Source organism: Ptychodera flava (genome assembly GCF_041260155.1).
Source record: "Ptychodera flava strain L36383 chromosome 23 unlocalized genomic scaffold, AS_Pfla_20210202 Scaffold_23__1_contigs__length_28996876_pilon, whole genome shotgun sequence".
Taxonomy (NCBI): Eukaryota; Metazoa; Hemichordata; class Enteropneusta; family Ptychoderidae; genus Ptychodera; species Ptychodera flava.
This window is the reverse complement of record NW_027248277.1, coordinates 4,158,896-4,180,683: the sequence shown is the minus strand read 5'-3', so window position 1 is coordinate 4,180,683 and position 21,788 is coordinate 4,158,896. Positions and strand designations below refer to the sequence as shown.

General features: G+C 37.7%; 2 protein-coding genes across 3 annotated transcripts in view; both read right to left on the bottom strand.

Moving 5' to 3' along the window:
• Positions 1–908: 908 nt before the first annotated feature.
• LOC139123467 (zinc finger protein 37-like) lies at positions 909–7,751 on the bottom strand. The gene is made up of 2 exons (XM_070689619.1): positions 7,584–7,751; positions 909–4,386 (listed from the first exon to the last, which is right to left on the bottom strand). Exons 1-2 carry the CDS (start codon positions 7,650–7,652, stop codon positions 2,488–2,490), a joined length of 1,968 nt encoding a protein of 655 aa, XP_070545720.1. The 5' UTR covers positions 7,653–7,751; the 3' UTR covers positions 909–2,487.
• A 3,596-nt stretch (positions 7,752–11,347) lies between these two features.
• Positions 11,348–21,788, bottom strand: part of LOC139123462 (tripartite motif-containing protein 2-like) — a 31,233-nt gene continuing 20,792 nt past the window's right edge. For both annotated transcript variants that reach the window (XM_070689610.1, XM_070689611.1), the window contains exon 6: positions 11,348–15,221. In XM_070689610.1, coding sequence (XP_070545711.1) covers positions 14,371–15,221 — 851 coding nt within the window. In that variant the 3' untranslated portion in view covers positions 11,348–14,370. The remainder of the gene's footprint in view (positions 15,222–21,788) is intronic.

The window sequence follows — 21,788 nt, the reverse complement described above, 5'->3', positions numbered from 1 at the left end:
GTACTCTGATACTGGTCTTTGAGTGACCATCTCTGTGGTTTGATTAGCGCTGACAAAGACTACACTTAAAAAACTTGACATATTGAAATGCTGAATCAAAGGTTTTATCCCTTTTGATTTTAGAAATAAAAGGTGTCACCTGACCATTAACGTTTATTTATGGGCAAGAGCAAGAGAAAAGCCAAAAATTAACTCTCTGTGGTTTGATTAGCCCTGAAAAAGAATACACTTATCAGACCTAATAATGAATCAAAGGCTTAAATCCCTGTTGATTATAGAAATTAAGAGCATCACCCTGACCATTAACGTTTATTATTAACGGGCGAGGCTTGCCAACAAGCCTGTTAATTTTTGGCTTTCCGCTTGCCCTTGACCGTAAATAAACATTAATGGTCACGGCAACGTCTGTTATTTCCATTATATTATCAACGAATCCATGAAAACCATCAAATTTATGAAAACTTCCCACGTGAAAGACAATGGAACACCATTGTGGTGTATTTATGATCAGTCACATGGTTTAGCTTGACCAATTAAAATGCAACTGACAGGGAACGGTAATATAATGTGTAGATATGGTCAGCTGACTGATTGGTTTGTGAGTTCATCGTTTTCTGAGTGATATAATCAAAGACACAGGAAACATAGGGTTATATGAGTTGTTCATGATAACATTTGAAACAGCCTCATTTGTTGTCTTTTATGGTTTAGTAAATACACTACAATTATTTGTTGTTATTGTTGTTGTGTTGTTTATATTTGCTAAATCAGTATCATCATACAAATGTGTAAAAAAGATAGCATTATCATTTTGTTTATTTCAAATCATCTTTATGGAGATGGAGAGCTAGACTTCCTCACACTTCTAACTTCCAAAACACAATCCATGGTTGACTACATTTTGACTATTTTGATAAAACACACAGGATGAAACTCTCCTGATTTTCTTTCTGAGATAATAAATTCAAATTACATGTAGCGATTCAAGCAAACATCAAAGAACACAATATTCTTGGTCATACACTGAATGCATTCATAGATGCAATGGAAATATTACTTTATGAGGCTAAAAAAACAAAACACATGAAATGAAAAACATTAAATTACTTTGAGTTTGCCTCAATTTTTGACAGACCACATACTGTTGGGGGGGGGGGGCAGGTTCTTTCATATCGGACGTCAGAAGACAGCCGGACTCGAAATAGTTAGCAATAAACATGTAACTATTTACTGAAAACATTGGAGAGAGGATCCTGAACTCCTCAAGTTACATGGAAAAAACGAGCGGTAAGCCAAACGTGGAAAACCTCGCTTTCATTTCCCAAAACGGCGGGAAAGACAGCACAGAACTTTGTATCAAAGTTAGAATAAACATGAACGTCATTTGCTAATTCTCCAAGGTCATGTATGGAAACAAATACTGGTTTTCAATGACGTTCGCACGGTGATGTCAAACAAGTTTAGAATCCTATTTAAACATCAAGCTATAGCATACAAAATATGCAGCTTATGAAAACATAACAAAAACACTCAACAATTTCAAACTTTCACTACACATACCTCTTGTGAAGGCTTAAGTATTTTTCAAACAGAAAGCACCATTTTGCCTTTCAATTCTTCACTTTATTCCCACTGCAAAGAGTAAATACATTGAGTATCCTTCATATTGTGGAAACATCTCTTGATAAACATGTTGAAATACTCTCATTGAAAGGGTACAACCCCTCAAATAAAATGGTATGGCCCTATTGCCAAATAATATCAAAAGTAACACACTTGTATTTTGCTACACATATCATACGAATACAAGAAATGAGGTCAACCTCCATGTATAATACAAGGGTTTACAATGTGAAATATCTTCAATATTTTGTATTATATCATACCTGTATATTGATGGCGCAAATGCAGTGATCTGATTGGTCGAGACGCAAAAAGAATTGAACCACGCCTGGCGAGCACGCGAGCTCTCATCAAGGACAAAAATCCTGTTTTTTGACATTCCATGCCAGAATTTCAATATACTGTTATGATAAAATAGCAATAAATCACACCCAGCAAAGGTATACCACTTGATTTTGACCAGTTCACTTCATATATGCACAAGCTATATATAATTTTGACCAGTTCACTTCATATATGCACGAGCTATATCTTGTGCATATATGTAATGGTATACTGTCGCTGGGTGTGCTTTATTTCTTAAATACATCATGGTGAGTCTGTATTTTGCCTCGTTGCTGTGACACTCATCAAAACAGCAAAATGTCACTCAACACAAAATGTATGAGTGCATTAACTTAGTGTCATAACCCTGAATATTCAGCAAAATATGGCTATACTTGGTCAAAGTTGGAAGATCCTTTAACGGTTGTGTAGTCTCATGATCAACCAATTCATTAGAATGGGTTGACCTTATGTGCACTTTGACTTTTGACATGCCCACAAACTTTCCGCTACAAAGTTTAAACTGCAAGACATGACCCTCTATCTGTTGTGTACTTTCATGTGTTTTGTCAAGTTACCTTTAAGTTTACAGGAATACCCACACAGCTCACACTGATGAGGTCTTTCATCAGAATGGGCTGATATCATGTGCACTTTAACCTTTGACCTACTTAAGAACTTTCTGGGGCAAAGTTCACACTGGTGTGATTGATACATGTCTTTGTTATGAATTCGTGAGTGCACCAAAAGCTTTGAGCGGTGTTTAAATTGTTTCCCGCAGACCTCACACTGTACAGGGCGTTCACTATGTGTTTGTCGCAAGTGTCCATGAAGTAGTGTCTTAGTGTGAAAACCTTTACCGCACTTTTCACAGATGAAACGATTGATGTTGTCCTGATGATGTCGTGCTATGTGTTCACTTAAGTTCCTTTGAAATGCAAACTCCTTCTTGCAATCTGTACACTGATGTTTAGACTGAATGTGAAATCGTTGGATGTGGGTGTTCAGAGAAGTAGAACTGACCAAATGCTTACCACAGAATTTACAGTCATATGCTTCACTGTCACTATGTCGTTTCATGTGAACATTAAGTTGATATTTTGTAAAAGTCGTATATTCACAGTAGTTGCACTTTAATTCTGAACGGACATGTCTCACTTTGTGGTCTCGTAAAGACGGCAACGATCTATATGTGGCTCCACATGTTTTGCAAGTGAAAACATTTCCATCCACTTCATGACCCTTCAAATGATCATGAAACGTTGAACGATGCAAGAACTGTTTTTCACAGACATGGCACCCATAGACAATTAACTCTGTCACATGATGATTCAGCAAATGTTCTTGCCACTCTCTGTATGGAAACTTCTTTCCACAAAATCGACATTTCCTTTCAGAGCAAGCTGCTCTCTGTCCGTGAACTTCTAATTTGCTGGAACTCTTAAACGACAATCCACATCTTTCACATAAATATACTGCATTATTGTAAGCATCTGTGAAAATTTTGTTTACTTTTTCTCTGTGATGTTCAAGATCTTTTTCTGAAGTTATCTTTGGACGGGTATGACGTCTCCGCCCAGGAACTACTCCAGTATTTTTCCTGTGTTTTTCCTTGCTACTCAAATTCTTTTTCTTTCTGGTCTTTTTCGCCTTCGTCCTCTGTTTTGGTGTCATGTTACTCTTCTTTGACATGTCTGGTTTTTGAACAGTGCCCTCTTGTGCTGCAAAGTTTACTTCCTTTGTCATTATTTCAACGTTTTCAAAGGCCTTTCCAACATCATTATCAAGGGGAATCTTACCACTTTCTTCATCATCACTCTGGTTGCATGGCAACAAAGCTACATCACTTCTATTCCCACTTGCAGTGCTTATTGCTTCATCATTCACATCTGATATTGTTTCCGTGTCAGAATTCTCCCAATTTGCATCAGTTTCCATGGAAACAATTGTTGTCCTTTCCTCTTCATCAAGAGTTGCAACATCTGATTCAGAGACATACTGCTGTTTTGTGTGTTTGTTGTTGGACACTTTTCTTGTCAAGTCAGCTACCATGGCACTGTAAATATCATTGGTTGCAAGGCATTCACCCATTCTAACTTTTTCATTAACAGTTGTCATGGAGATTGTATCATACAAGCAATGGGATGTCTGTACCATCTCACATTTTACAGATTGGTTATTTTGAATATTGCTGTCTGTTTCTTGTTGTTTACTTCTGTACAATATTTGTTGACTACATCCATTGTCTTCTGCAATCCAAAAGTTTGGTTGTGTCTGAATATTTTTCCTCATTCTGGGAATATCCCGTGGTTTTATTTTAAGTCCAGATGAGCAGAAATCTTTAATGAAGAATTCACTTCCCATAAAACTGGAACAGATTCCATCTTCTGAGACCAGGAGAAACACCTGACATCCAAGCTTTTCCATTAATTCTTCACCCTGGAAAAAGTTAGAACAATAGATTTGAATAGAACTTGTACTTGATTGAGATACTGTGCATGTAAAACAAGATGAAGTATTCATGGCTTGTCATCTGAATTGTAGATCCAAATCAATTTTGTCAAAATTGTGTAAAATTAAGGTTCAACTTGAAAAGAACAGTAAGAATTGGAAATGTTTGAAGAAAATGTTCGCACCAGAACATGCAAAGCATTGTGGGTGTGTTGTCAATATCAAGTCATTATCCTACTTCTAATTAACCCTTTTCCTGCCAAGTCCATATTTCACCACCAGGTCAAGATGGTTAAAATTAATGAAACACAACATATTCCATATGGTGTATTTTAACATAATACTGTACATTTGAAGGCTGTTGAAAACATAAATACTGTAAACTTGATTTTTTTGGACTAAAGATGCTATAACATACCAAGCCAAGCGGGTGAAAATACGTCATATTTGGGCTCAATACAGCTTTTTACTGACTTGGCTGATGGGGAAGTAATAGTCTTAATACTGTCTGGCAGGAAAAGGGTTAAGAATGTTCAAACACTCATTATCTGTGAACATGGCATCTATATGTGTAAACAGCATTGTTATTGTTTACGTTTGAATTTGAGTCCAGACCAGAATTCAACTGCTAACAATAACAACACAGTTTACACACGTACAGGCTGAGCCGACAAGTTGAATGCTGTATTCTTTAGGGAGTAAAACAAGAAATTATCTTTGACATTAAAAATAAAAATATAGAAAAAAATCATCAAAAGTTAGCATTACTGGCCCTTTAAGTTCCACCACAAATAAACCCAAGTACTTATTGAGTCAGTTGTCATAACATTAAAGTGTTTAGTCTACTCCGCTAGCGCAATCTAGCGTCAGATTTCATCAAACAGAAAACAGATGTGACCAAACTTCTGATAGAGTTTTGCTGTGTTATTTTTATACACATCAGCTTTTGAATTGGTGATGAACATGAACAACTAATATTAAAAGCTGACAATTTAGGACGATAATTTTTCAAACACTATGATTATATATACAAATGAGTCAATTATATGTGTTTTCAGGTATAATTTCACAATAGAATGAACATAGAACAACCCTATCTGCTGTATTTGAACTCCAAAGATAGCAAAATAGCGCTGATCGCAAATGACGGCATTTTTCTTTCATTAATATGCAAAATATTGTCTGCATTTTCCGCAAAAACGGTAAAAATAAAACCTACTAGTGTTACCATGAACACTAAAAGTTTAACTATAGTGGTAAATCATAATTGTAAATGGTTTTAGACCAACATATGGAAAGAAGAAGTGTTTTTACCAAAAAATGCCAATAATTAGGCCGAAATATTGCATATTTTATCACAAAATTCAACAACACTAATAACTTCCATCTACCCCAGGAACCTGTGTATGCAATGAGACAAGCGGGGTCTTTTCTACTGAAACTGGCAATGTACAATTCTGTTTATTTCATCAGAGTTTGAACAAATCTGACATCATCCTAAGGAATCTATATACCCAATTTCAAAGTGATCAAATTCTGTGAAGTTTTCACCAAAAAATGCACATAAAAACACAAATATTCCACTTTTCATTGGTTGTAGCCTTTATCTAATTCTTGATTCTGAATATCAAACGTCTGCCACTTTCAGTGTTTTCATTCATTTCTGTAACTTCCTGGTCAAAGCACCAACCCCCCTCCCCAAATCATCCCTGCGAGGCAGGACTGCACATGTGTTACCGGCTGTGCATCCCACTACAAGCACAGCCAGTAATAACACCAGGTTCCCAGACACTTCGCACCAAAACCACTTTCGCACCGTACCATCTCGTCCCATACCATTTCGCACCAAAACCACTTCGCACCAAAAACAACCTCGTACCAAAACCACTTCGCCCCAAAGTCATGTCCCCAAACCACTTTGCCCGAAACTTATCGCTAAACTGGTAAAGCTTGAAAATAACCACCTTTCTTCTGTCATCCTGGGACTGAAATCTTGAAAGTGTACGCATTTCGCGAAATTGACATCGTGCAATTCCGCGCAAGGCACGAGTTGTAGCATTTGCGTGTTTCCATTTTCTTATTCTATCGTTTATAGTTTCATGCAACCATGATGCAACAATAAATGGTTCGTGGTAGCCAAAATGTCCTAACACATTAATGCTTCCAAGTTGTAGGTAAAAACAACCTTATGATACGTCGTAACATCGTTGTTTCAGGACGAGTTGACGGTACTATACTTTGGGCGAAGTGGTTTTAGTACGATGTGGTACTTGGGGGCGAAGTGGGGTTGGGCGAAGTAGTACTTGGGACGAGGTGGTTTTGGTACGAAATGGTTTTGGGACGAAGTTGTGTGGGGCGAACTGGTTTTGGTGCGAAGTGTCTGGACCCCATAACACCAAACCCTAGGTGCAGTACTGTAGCTCGAGGTTTTGCCTTGGTATATGTTTGCCATCCTATACCTAAATGCCCAAGCAAAACCTCGAGCTACAGTGCTGCAGGCTGTGCAGCATGGTTACTGTACCCCACCCAACCCCTAGCCCTGGGTATGATGCTGTGTGTTCCGACGTTACACCGGGAACACACAGCATCGTACGCAGATCTACCAAACCCCATACCAGTGAGAGATAAGGCCTGGGCCACGGTCCCTCCACAAAACCGTGGTCCACCGCAACGCGGACTGTTGCAACTGTGTAGGTGATTAGCACATTTGAACAAAAGCGCTTCTTGACCGTTTGTGGAGGGACCTTGCTGCGAAAACGAGCCCTGCCACTCATGACCAAGCTACCCGAGTGGCAGAGGCTACGGATTCGCAGCAAGGAGGGACCGTGCCATGCCTGGGCAAAAGGTGTTTCTGTCGAAGAGAAGAACTGCCAAGTCATCGATCGATCGGGCCTTTCCTCCGTTACCCAATTGTAACTACAGTTATTTTGGCACCCCATGGCCATGGTTGGTTATTTCTGTTTTCCAAAAGCATGACGAGAAATGTATTTTGTCTACATGGAGATGCAAGTGAATCGTCGGTCTCTTTCAAGTCCTACAAGTAACATTAACCACAGTCCCTCCTTTTTGTGGAGGGACCGTGCATTAACCCTCATGTGTAAACAAGTTTCTCGAAGTCTCTCTCCATTCCTCATTTACTACCGCTTGGAATCTTGCTAACATGTCTTCAGAACTGCCGTACTTACCCTATCAAAGAGTGAGTCTATCATGACTGCCCTTGATAAAGTTGAAGTTTTCGAGATATGCCACGCCATGGTTGATTATACGAGATGTATCTTGGAGGTCCTCGGCTCGACTCGAGCGTGATATGCAAGACGATGCAGAAAACAGACTGAACTTTGAACTCTTTATTTGAACCCCAAAAGGTCACACGCAATGCTATTTGCGCATGCTTCAAGAACTCCACGGTGCTCGCGCTTGGTGAAAGCACAATCTCTGAAGCTACCAGATTTTAAATTGGAAAAGCTCTTGATTTTCGATATCCAGTGTAGAACCACAGGGAAGCCAGGGAAAAACGAACAAACAAGCGTACAAACAAGTAAATAAATAAACAAAAAAACAAACACCTACAAACACATAAATAAATATAAACAAACAAACATACAGACAAACAGAAACAAATAGATAAATAAACATACAATATCACAGAACATTGAATAAATAACAACAACCAAACAAACAAATGTATACACACACGCAGATGTCCCCGTGGGAAATTATAATGCTAGTGTCAGCCACAAATTTCATCATTCAGTTGTATTTTTCGGTGCGCCCTTCAGGTGCGTAACTTTAATAATCAGTCATTTTTTTCAGCACGCCCAACTGTGACATATCATGCATACATACATCAGAGATATCTGTATGTTCAATATTTTTCAGCATGCTCTTCAAGCTCATTACTTTAATATATCAGACATTTTTCAGCATGCCCTTCAGGTGCATGACTTTAATATACGAGGCATATATATCAGTGATATCAGGATGTTTCATATTTTTCGGCACGCCCTTCGGATGCCATACTTGAATAAATCAGAGATATCTTGATGTTTGCTGAGTGAAAGTGTACCATTATGAAATCTGCATTTCATATGAAAAGGATGACAAATTCCTGATACTTTTCTGTTCTCTCTATGAGAATTCAGTATGAGAAAGCAACATGCACAAATATTTCGCAATATATATTTGATACAGTGACTTATTTTAGAAATAGAAAAATGACAAGATATCTTTCCTTCTCATTGATGCAATTATTTTCCTTTGTGTCACAGGGTTTTCTGTAGAAAGATGCTTTTTTTATGAACAAAATAACAGTTAAAAAAGGCAGTTTTTGTCATTATTAGCTGTGCTTATATGGTTTCAATGTTACAAGAGAAGGTCCTCTCAGACACTGTACATATCAGATTTGGCTTGAAAGCTCTCTATGGCTCCTCAGGAGATTTAATTGGATGGTCACCCTGTTTTCAAAATTTGGAATGGGGGGGGGGGGGTCAGCCACTTTTTGACGTCGGCAAAAAATAATCCATCACCCCCCCAGGCTGAAGAAACTGATCAGTCCCTAATGGTAATGATATCTGTTACTTAAGTTTCATGCATCCTGCAATCATCAGACAGAAGTACTTGAAGTAATTTTGTGTTTATATATAAATATATATATATATATATATATATATATATATATATATATATATATATATATATATATATATATATGTATAGCATATTGAAAAAAAAAAAGATTGAAATGATTGACTGAACAGCTCATGCAATAATCAACATGCGACGGCAGTACTACTACTCACTATTTTTCCCAAGGATTGGGACATTACAAGGTTCATGTTCCTAGGCACACATGACAGTTTTCTATTGAAAATCAAAACTGGAATTTGTAATCAGCTAAATGTGAAGAAGATGAACAGAAAGATGAAAGTGTGAAAATGGAGAAATGAAAAAGTCAGTCATGATGTTGCAAAGGTTCTTGACGACAACAGTCAGAAAGTACTTGGAAAAATTTAAAGGAGGATAAAGTTCTGTTCAAAAGCCCATGTAGCTCGACAGCAGAAATGTCACCTCTGAATCAATCAACAGACGAGACAACGGTAATAGGCACTGGTAAATCACTGAAATCATCAATTCGAGCAGGTAACTTGGAAATTTTGTCTCTCCTTTGTCTAGTTTTGTATTGTCTAATCGTCAATGTCGTTTTCGTGAGTACTTTGTCCAGATTTACTTCAAAATCAATTTGAGGCAAAATTAATGTAATTTTCACATAAATATTATGTACAGTACAAGATTATGTAATTTCCAATTTGACTCTAAAACAGGTTTTGTTAGAGTTGTTACTAAGCAGGGCGTACAGTTTGTATTCAGGATATCTGGCAATCGCCGAGCGAAGTGAAAAGTTCCATGTCAAACAAAAGTAGTAGAAAGTATTCGACTCGTGAGGGCGCCCTTCTACACAGCCGCTCGCCTGCAGTGATGGTCGTGTAAATTTTACCCCTTGACACTTGTTCACTACGCCAATCTATTGCTTTGTAAATCTAGATACCAGGAAAGAAACCTGTCTTTGCTTGAAGTTTGTAAAAACGAAAATTGAGGGAAAACACTTGTGTGCGGCAGTATGTTTTGACTAATCTGTTCATAGGTGTAATACATGTATGTCCATACATCAAGTTTATGAAAGGAAAGTTCATTTTGATGAACATACATAGTAAACAAACTGTCAGCCCTGCACTTAGCTGCAGTACAGTAGCTCGAGGTTTTGCCTAGGTATTTGGGTCGGACGTCTGGTTTTGCCGTCCGACCCAAATACCCAGGCAAAACCTCGAGCTATTGTACTGCAGCTACCCTGCACTTAGCCCTACGAGTATGGCGAGAGTGTCCGGCTTTGGCTACGGTGGGAGGCGGCGTAGCCAAAGCCGGACACTCTCGCCATACTCGTAGGGCTAACAGTTTGTATGTATGTTCATCAAACGAACTTTCCTTTCGACTAATATCACATTTGATCTTGTGTGTAAACGAACCGTCACAGCAAAGACAGAGACAGATGTTTAGTCGAGTCGTGCCGCACACGAGAGAAATTCGCTGAGCAAAATTTCGTTCGAAGCAGTTTACGCAGCATCGTTCACGTTTGCTCTGACATTCATTCATAAATCACATCAACTTGATACTTTGATACACTGTAAGTCATAGCTACCAATCAGAGAATTGGAGTCAGTCACGTGGACTTGTAAATTTGTATACATTGTAACTTTACATCTGTCAATCATGGTTTCAATCAGAATGTCTAGACGCTCGATAAACTTCACAGTGCACTCCATACAACGGTGAGTAGTACTACCAGCACTCCACAGCTGACAGGCTTGTCGGTATCTCAGTATCAAAATATAGTGCGTTTCACCTAGGTACCGCAACTCAGCGTATGAGACGGACACAATTCACGTACAAAACAAATAAGCTTGGGTATCACGACACATTTGAAAGTCAAATTGTAAAATCTAACAACAAAAATCTGATCCACCATTCTTGAATGCAACCATGTACAGACCTGCTTCTATTCTCCGTCATGTAACATGCATGCCCAGATGCCATGGTTTCCCTTGCATTATAAAAATGTCTACAACACTGATGGTCCCTGATTCAACATCAAAAACAAAACCATGTGTGGAGAATTCAGTGGTGTATGACCTGCCTGATCCATGGCTATCAACTAATCGTCGTCCACAGTGTTTTACCAACTTTATGTCATTGTTTCTGCAAGAATGTGGCGGGAGATTTCCAATGTACGCAGTGTGTGGAAATCAAATGACCTGATATGACCCCAATTAATACACTGATCTTATCACTACCATGAGGAACAACACGTGTTTATAATGGCGAGTAAAGGAATATTTGGACATTTTTTTCGGAACAAAAGAGGAACAGATCAATAAAACATGCCGATAATTAAAAATTAACGATTAAAACTATTTGACTTTTATTTCAGATCGTTTAAAATGGGCATTTGTACATAGATGTATAAAAATTAAAATCTGAACATACTCAAAATAAACCACTGTTTGTTTACATCCATTATTTTGTAAGATTATAAATGACTTCCCATCAGACAAAAATATCGCCACTACTACACTGCAGTACTGGTCCAACACAACACTGCAAAATTTATAAGATACATTAAACTCTCTGTGTGCAACATACATTTCAAATTGTACGGGCTTACAGATGGATCTACTGGACAGTCAGTCTTTGCAATAATTTTCAAACATCCCGCATCTTTAGATTGTTGATACCTTGATTTCCATCAGTAAACATAACAACAATGGAAATATTTTCATATGGTTTTGTAACTTGCCAACAAATGTCTGAAGAAATCTGAAGAAATAACATAGGGCCAAAGTCCCTGAAGCTACTATAGACAAAATTAAGTACCGGTATTTCCTGACTGTATGAAATTATCTCACTTAAGGTCATCCTACGGACAAGTAAACTAAATATTAAGCTGTCTGACCAGCGGTTTTGAAAGAACAAGCAACTCAACAGTTGACAGAGCTCTGTTGAGTTATGTAGAGAATAACCTTTTGTGACACATGTATTGATGAAGAAGGTGGATATCTTTGATTAACATTGTGAGTTCTGTTTAATAAGTTGAGACTGTACATACTCAGAGAAAGCACACTGAAGAGACAAAGGTTTGAAACTTAAGAAGTTCAAGGTCATCAAAAGCATTATAAGGAATCATGTTACACTTTCATTGCACTGTTTACACAGATTGCATAATTGCTATAAATAGCACATGAGGAATCTTTATACAGCCCAGCTTTACCATAAAACCCTATCACTTTGACCACTCTTTTAATTGACCACTCTATTTTTTTCCTCAAAAAGTAATTTTATTTTATCCTTACCAAGTCAACCATAAATGCAAATTAGAACTTTCTCTATCTCTATCTCTATTGACTATTTTGAGCAATTTCTTTTAGATAACATACAGGGCACAATAAATGACGGTTCAGAATATGTCAAAGTTGGGATTCAGGAAAGTTGCCTTTACATGTTTTAATCCTCCAAGATGGTAAGCATTTCACTATGAACTGTCAAAAAAAGTTGAACTTTCTGATAACTCTACACTAAAATTATTTTGGCTTTGATGATTTCCTAATTAATTCAATTATTTAAAATCATATTAATTATTTTTTTCTGGGTGAATTGATAGGGTTTATACAGTACAAGAATTACATACAATGTAAGTCAAATTTTGACCAAAAATGACAAAAAAATTCCTTAAAAATACAGATTTGCATATTTCATCACAATTTGAACAAATCTAAGTTGGGTTACCCCTAGGGACCTGTATACCAAATAACAAAGCTGTCTGACCAGCGGTTATGAAGAAGAAGATTTTTTACCAAAAACACCTTTTTTGGCATTAATTTGCCTATTTTCAACAATATCAAAAATTAAAAAAATTGTTTCTCAAAATCGTATTTTTCATCTACACAACAAATATCAAATCAGTAAGTACTGCGGTTCTCAAGATATTTGAGTGGACGGACGCCTCACAAACGGACATACATACATACATACATACATACATACATACATACATACAGACTGACGACGGACGCCGGACGGATACCCATCCCAATAGCTTCTATAGACTATAGTCTATAGTAGCTAATAAACGATATAAATATCTCTTTGTGAAATTTGTAGGAGAGTATAAAATATATCTTTTATTTTCAGATCAAAACTTGATGCTACAGTCAGTATAGATAAAAGTAGAAAAATCACCACATGGCTGTTGTAGATATCGAAATCACGAGGTTTATTCTCATGAACGTCACGAGAAATAAACGACAATGCCATAAAATCGTGATCAACGCTGGTGTCACATTTCATGTTTGTTTACATCTCACACACGTCAACGTCTGTGATGTAAGCGTCCTTAGTTACTGCTCTAACTTTGATACAATGTTTCTCGACACTATTGTAATTTCATACGGCAGCAACCACTTTTCTCATGACCATCGATAATTCTCAATGTAAGATCTGTCTAGAGTCACTATTTACAATAAAAGTAGACAAAAAACACACGAAAGCATTGTGAATATTCTAAAACTACTCTATAAAAGTATGTACAATCGGTACAACGAATAAATGCCCTGAGTTGACCCCACTCAACAAAGTGAGATCGACCTGGATACAACGCCCTCAACGTAGTTCTTGAACTTAGAATGGCGGTGATTGCTAAGGTTGAAGTCGTTGTTTATAAACCATAAATCGGAGTAATCTTCCTCCATCGGATGGAAATATCGAGAGATTTCAACAAAATTAACATCATCAGATATGCAGGTATTTTATCTCATCTTATTTTGCACACACAATTGATATTCCGCCCGATATTTATGGCGATGTGATGGAAGGTGTATCTGTACTATTGCCTGTAGACTACCCCTTGTCAAAATTGATCAAAATTTTCAGCGAAAATTTCACAAAATTTGCAAGAATGTTTCACCGGTATACAAAGGAAGTGAGCGACTGCATCTCTAAGATTGTCCGGTCCAAAATTTCAATTTTAAAATGAAAAATAACGCCAAGATTTAAATATAAACAAACATTTTTGACCAATGTTGTCATTGGGGTATGCTGTGTACAACGGCAGTCAAATACCTCCATGACAAAATTGGTCAAAATTGTTGATTAAAATCCACAAAACATCTCCGTTTTGGATTTCTAACATCCCTGAGATGAATCGACTAACATAAATTACAATTTTTGTCAACAACCATATTTCTAAATTTGTAAAAATAACCTTGCAATCAAGTTGTTGCCATGACATCCTTGTCAACAATGCAGTCAAGTCAATGCAATGCGTTCAAACTTCAACGCTCACAAAATTATTCCTTTCAAAAAATTCCTCCAAATTCTGACATTTTGATGTCATGTAGACATACACTTCATGTTGGTGTATTTTATCTACTTGGAAAATACTTTGATTTGGTATCTGCCTCTCTCTACAACACCAATTTTATCACCCATGACTGCAATGTACTCAGGTCCACTCACATTACCTTCCAACAGATTACAGATCCACTTTCCATCACATCGATATTTTACGATTCTATCAAAGAAGTAGTCACAAACATAAACATTATCATCTTCATCCACAGCAATGTATCCAATGTATCCCACAATGCCCCCTGGTATCTGACTTTGTCCGAATTGATGTAAAAAATTCAGGTCGCTGTCAAAACACTTGATGCATCCATTGCCACTGTCATAAACCATGATGACATTGTTGCTGTTTACAACCACAGACATCGGCCAGTAGAATTGTCCTTGGCCACTAATTTGACCATTGACTTCTGCTAGATATTCTCCACTTTGAGTGTACTTGACCAGTCTATCACCTCTGTCCTCAGGTCTCACACTGGTGTCCGGAGAGGTCAAACGCAAAGTGACCAAAACAAAGTCATCCATCAGAGCTATGTCCCAGACTTCTTCAGTGTTTTCAGGTAGAGTAATTATTTTGATAATTTTACCATTTTCATCACAAACAACAATTTGTTTATTTTCATCATCAAGTATGAAATAGTGGTTGAAACGTGAGATGGCTACACTCAGTGGCCGGAATGGCTTTGCAAACTGACCATCAAAGCTTCCTATGACTTTGTCACAGGTATAATCTTTGTTCAATATCTGTACAATATTGTTATCACTGTCACACACCACAAGTTTATCACGGTGGAAGGCTAAACCTCTTGGAATCTTGAACTTTTGTCCTTTGCCTTGATGTTGACCATTGACCAATGTCATTGACCAGTCACCTGAAAGGTCAAAGGTCAAATCAGTGAAAATTGTTCTGTGCATTGTTGCACAGCTTACTTTTTGTTCTGCTGTAAAAAGAAACATAATTAGTTCTTATGAAGTTTTCACTGCAACAGAATTTTTTGAAAACTCACATAATTCCTTTAGGTACAGTATAATATTATTTTTGCAAATTCTCTCAATTATTGGTCATTTTACAAATTTACCATAGCAACATTTTCAGCAGAAATAGGCAAAATAAGTACATTGTGTATTTTGTACAAGTGTATTTTGTCATAAATTTTAACTTATCATGCTAAATTAAAAATTCTTTGCATTGAGTACATTTCATTATTTTCAAATATGTTACTATCGTGAACCAAAAAATGAATTCATTCACTAATTACTGTAACCATGGCAACATTTTTTATGACAATGGCTAAAAACATATATTTTTCTGTAGCTTTTGTATTTTATGAAGTAGGTTGAAAATTTTTTCGCAAAAGTTTACAGACTGACATAAGCTTGTTTATTATGCATCAATACATAAGTAAAGTTATGCATAACAAGTAACCATGGCAACGTAAATGTTAATAATTTGCTTTTCTTCATAATTATCTGTTGTTGAATTACCCTGAAAATTTTTTCACAAAAGTTTAAAGGTTAATACACACTTGCTTATTTTCTATCAATGCATTACTATATTTGAGCATTATTAATCACCATGGCAACAGATTTTATTCCATTTCCTCAAAATTATCTTTTCCCAGTAATACATGTATGTTGTGCAATTGAATAAAAATTCTCCAGGAAATATTCACACACTGTAGTTCACTTTTCAATGATTCTCAATAAATGGAAAGACTCATAGAATGTATGGCTGGTATCCATGGCAATGTTTTATTACTATTGTTTAAAAATTCTTATTTTGTCGACCATGTTTGAATTTATAGACATACAGTGGAAATTGTGTAGTGTTTTACTGGAGGTTTCTAATTGAGTGAACTTGTTTTTTGGAATTTTCTAGTCATTTTGACCAAGATTTTGTTCTATACATAGAAACATTAGTACAATGATGCCAACAAGTAACCATGGCAACATAAATATTCAAAATTTGCTTTTCTTCATAACTTCTTCAGAGGTCTTGAAAGACTGAAGTAAACTGTTTCTTCTGAATGTCTATTGGTGATTTTCAATATTAGATGTGAACCATTTTTCAAGTTATTTGACATAAACACTATTATCATATACCCATGCCAGTATCACTCCATCCTGGTGAAATTTACTGTAAAATACCATCTGAGCCATATTTTATGATAAACATTGCAATATGCACAATAAATGTCATCAGTTTTGGAGTGTCGCTGAGCTACATTTTAAAACAAAACTAAATAGTTGCCACTCTCTGCCTACGTGTATTAATCCACTGGGTAAAGATATTAGAAATCACGGAATTTGTTTCTATGTAAGTATTTTGCAGATTAATATAGATTCACATCATATGGAAATGTTAAACTATTCCTAGATTTGGCAGTATAGATTTCTAAATTTTAACATGTTGTTTTATTTTATTCTACCAGCAAAGTTTACAAGATGTCAAAGAGTGATCACTGCAGTAAATGCAATGAGGTCAAAGTTCAGAGGTGAGAGTTGACAAACACTGTCCCAGATCACTCACTTGTCCTAGTAGTAGTGTTTGTATTTAACACAGGGTTCAATGTGAACCACGTTAGGCAGTGATTGACTGTTCACATTCTTCAACACAGTGTTTATAGCAGAGTAAATTGTAACAGCTTGTGTTTTGAAGTGTAACAGAACACATGATACAAACATGACAATTCCCTCAGATTCAACTCTGGACCTGTCTCTGGTAAGGTAGCTTTCCACATTTACTGGGGTATTTTATGCCGAAAACACAGAAATTTGTTTTTTCCTTAAAAGTATTTCTGTAATATTGATCTTCATGTGTGAAGAATATCTTGGTCTGAAAGTTTCTGTTTCTTGCTGAAATTTTGCGATAAAATTTACAAGAGTAACACAGGGTTTTACATGACGCGCATTTCTGCGTCCTTTACGCATAAAACCGGACGCAGGACCCCTCAAAAACTAAACTACGCGTCCCTTCGGACGCAGAAATATCTGTTGCTGGTGTATACATCGCGAAGTTGCTGAACACGTAAAACACATCCCAGTAAACCTTACCGACCCCATACTTTAATGGAATGCTCCGTAGTGCATTGGCCTCCACTGTTTGATGACCAATGGTACCCGCGGAAACAAATTTCAATACGGTAAAAAGTGACTTTCAAAATGTAAACTGATTTTTAATTGGTCGATTTCAGGTTTGCGGCGATTAACACATATTTATGCATCATGGGGGGTCGTGTCAAACACCCAAAAAACAAGCCGATCTGCGAAAGTTTTTCGGCGGCTGCAGCAACCAGCACTATGCAGGTTTGGTCGAGGCCGAAACAGCAGCTACGCCATGCGATACTGATACATCAGGTCCCCGGACCAAGTCAGCAAAATTACGAACATTCAACAGAAGTTGGCTCGATAGATTTAAACGGCTTCGATATTCGGAAGAGCGAAACGTTATGGAATGCGATGTATGTTTGAAAGCGAATGTTACATGCCCGTCCACGGAAGGTTGTTCTAATTTTCAACATTCAACTCTCACTCGTCATCAGGACTCGAAAAGTCATCTCACAAGTGTTAAAATCCTAAGCTTGAGGTCACAATTTACTACTCGCAGCTTACTCGCAAATCTGCAGAGGACCGGCAGGTGCAGGGTAAGAGTAACGAACTCGAGGCGTACGCTGCACAATTACGTACTGTTTATCTGATCGCTAAACGTGACCTTCCATGCGATGTATTCACTGACATCATGCATCTACAGAATCTGAACGGCTTAGACATTGAATATTACAAACATCCTCAGTTATGGAGTTTGTGTATTCAACGTGTGATCGAGAAGTCCCTGATTGATAGCATACATGCAAGTGATTTCATCGGTATCATGTTGGATGAGACTTGTGACATAAGTTGATAACCGTTCATAAGAAACTTGCCATATATGTTCGATATATTCAGAATGGCGAGGCGAATGTTTCTTTCCTCGGTAACCAGCAAATTACAGATGCCACTGCTGCAGGGATCGAAAACGCCTTGATTGAATTTTTGACTAGGAAAGAAATCTGTGACGCGGCCGTAGACAAAACATATGGACTAGGAACAGACGGGGCGGCCGTAATGACCGGTCGTTTGAACGGGTTGGGTGCAAAATTAAAAGCCAGAAATCTCAACCTTGTTCAAGTGCACTGTGTTGCACATCGATTGAATCTTGCTGCTTCTCAAGCAGGCAGAGATATTGAATATTGCAAAGAATAACATAATATAATCCATTCATTGTATAAATACTTTAATGACTCTAGTGTGAGATATGACAAACTTAGAGAAATTCAAACTCTGTTGAATGGGAAGGCAAAACAAATTACTGAGCCTACATCTGTTCGCTGGCTGTCGGTTGAATCAGCTGTAAAGATGATTTTCATCAGTTTTTAGCCAATTGCCTTGGCACTTGCAAGTGACAAAAAAGGGGGAAAGGCTGATGGGTTGTTGAAATTTGTCTCCAATTCATTGTTTCTGCTATTCACTGCCTTATTGATTGATGTCCTTACTGTGATTGGAATTTTGAGAATTACATTTCAGAAAGATTCTGTCAACCTATCCCATATCAAAAAAAGTGTTCAGTCTACTAGGGACACATTGAATACAATGACTAATGATTCACACACTGTCAAAGAAGTCTTTAATGATTTGGGTGATGTTCCTGGCAATGGTCAGAAAAACACATACAAAAACATTCAAATCACTGACAATCAGCCACTCAGACAGGTTCTGTAGTGTACGAGAAAATTATATCAACAAACTGCTGCAGAATTTAGATTGCAGATTTCCAGATGATGAGATGAATATTCTGGAATGTTTTGATGTGATTCTCAACCCACACAGATATCCTGAAAATGTGGCCAACCTACCTGACTATGGGGTCAACCAGCTTGATCAACTGTTGAATCATTATAACAATACACCAGGTATTGATGCTAATAGAGCTAGGGCACACTTTCTTGTTTACAAACACTTCACAAGATCTCATAGGGACGCACTGAATTTTGATATGTATATCAAGCTGTTGCTAACTGATTTTACAGAGGAGTATCCTGATTTTGCCATTCTTGCTAAAATTGCTCTTGTCATACCAGTGTCCTCTGCCCCATGTGAGAGGGGCTTTTCAGTACAAAATGCCATCAAACAGAGGGCATGAAATAGACTCAATCCTCAAAGGCTTAATAGATTAATGTTCATCAAACTGGTTGGCCCCATCATAGATGATTTTGACTTCATGAACACTGCTAGGTTATTTGCTGAAGGAGCTGCTGGCAGTGTGTGAACTAAAACCTACTGGACTTGCTAGGTGTATGCCATTTCAGAGTATGAAATTACTTACCTTCTTGTCAATTTGACAAATTGAATACTTTTTCAAATTTCACAATGTTGTGAACTTGTCATTAAAGTTATGAGATAATTTCAATTATGAATAGTGTTCTTTGAATTGATCAATGAGGGCCCGCAGAGTATGAACTAGAATTTTCATGTAAGAATTATTTTAAGAAATGTGCAACCATTTGCCGTGTGTTATAATACTAATTGAACACAGTGAAAACCATGGCATGGATAAACAATAAAATATTCTTTTGAAATAAATTGGGACCCCCATATTTTGATGTAGGACTCCCATTTTCTAACACCAGGGGTCCCAGGGACTCTCAAAAGTAAAAAGTGATGTAAAACCCTGGTAACAGATGCACGTTTTTGCGTTTTGAGACTACAGCTACAGTAAGTCTTGATTGGCAAGGGATTAAGCTAAGCGCCACTATGTTGTCTATTGCGCTTGGCCAACACCCACTGTGAAAATCCCATTGACACCTACTGTAACTGCGTGTGTCAAGGTGTATGCGTAGCGATCAGGCGCAGAACGGTGGATCGTACGTTTTTCTCATAGGGGTGGCCGCTCCCAAAAGATGGCAACTTCTGAGTATTAGCGACACAACGAGGCCAGACATGACATTTTTGACGATTTAATTTCACGTTAGTATGGATCACAAATAGCAGCATATATCTAGTGTTACAATCTACAGCATGAGTAATTGTAGGACCTGTAGTCATTATCAAATAAAAGTGATAAAAAGTCACGGTCAAGTTCGCTTGTCAGAGATCGCCCGCCCATTGGCGTTTTGTGATGTGGAGGGACCGTGTTTCAATGATCATCGGGACATCAGTAGTTTTGATCAGAATCCTTCATTTGGCAGTGTACCGGTAATCCGAGTCAGACAAGTCGTGTCGGCAAGCCGTGTATTTGTAGTTGCTTTGCCACATACCAGATGTTTTATTTGAGCACCATTTGAGACACTGTTGCGCATTGAAAAGGCACCCGGAGCAGTGGTTGGAGAAGCGCCTGGCGTCTGGTATACCTAAATGGTACGTTCCACTAGAGGCCACATAACATGGCGATGGCGAATGTACGAATACCGCGACATACCTGTACGTACATGTTCATCATCTAAGGCAGAGACAGAAACAGCATCGTGAAAGGAAGAAAACGCAAAGGGGGTCATCGAAAGTCCAAAACAACCACACCGTGTAAAAGATAGCCTGAGAATGTCAGACTAAGGATCATACTACAGCCAAACTTTAACGCCGATGGCCGATTATTTGTCGTCCGTTGAGAGCATTTGTAACGATACCGATGACACAGTTTTGGGACAGCCCTCGACGAGAACAGCGGCTCAGATAATATGACGTTCTTGTCTTAAAGTTCAAGTTTTCTCAAATTCTCTCCCTTGACTTTATTGCCGCTGACTGGCATTTGGCTATGTCAGCCAAAATGACTCCAGAAACGGTCTTCACCTCAGAAATGTCGTAAAGAGCGAAGGCAAACTATTGTCTTAGAAACGCTCGGAGTTGAGCAGTGAGTGTTAATCTGTTTTCAAGGCGCGTGAAGTTCGAAAAAAATAGCAGCTGACTGAATCACAGCATGGAGGTCTTTTTTACCCTCATGATCACAAACACTGCCAATCTATATCTACATATAAATGCAGGTTCTTTTAGTTGTGGTGTCAACCGATATTCAATTCGCTATGTCACTCATTAATCGGGATCGCTCAATCAGAACCTTCCGCGGCTATGAATCCTTACATTATTACGCTTTTGTAGAGGGCATCGATACGCCGTAGCAGTCCCAACAGTTAGGTCGAACAGTTAATACTATGTCTACATCTTACAGCTAATCCGTCATAATTATGCATAATCCCTTCCTGGGCACTCCTCAAGTTTATTTAGTCATCGGTTACTGTGTACATTGTGCTCTGAGAGGGGACATCGCTCCCGAAAATCGCTCTTTTTAGCCTTATTTTAACCACTGACACTGATTTCAATGAGTGAAAATACTGTTTGGGTTAAAACATTGATAGCACTATCTTGGTTTGGTGTTTTATCTGTCAAGTAAATTGTTTATGGCCATTCAT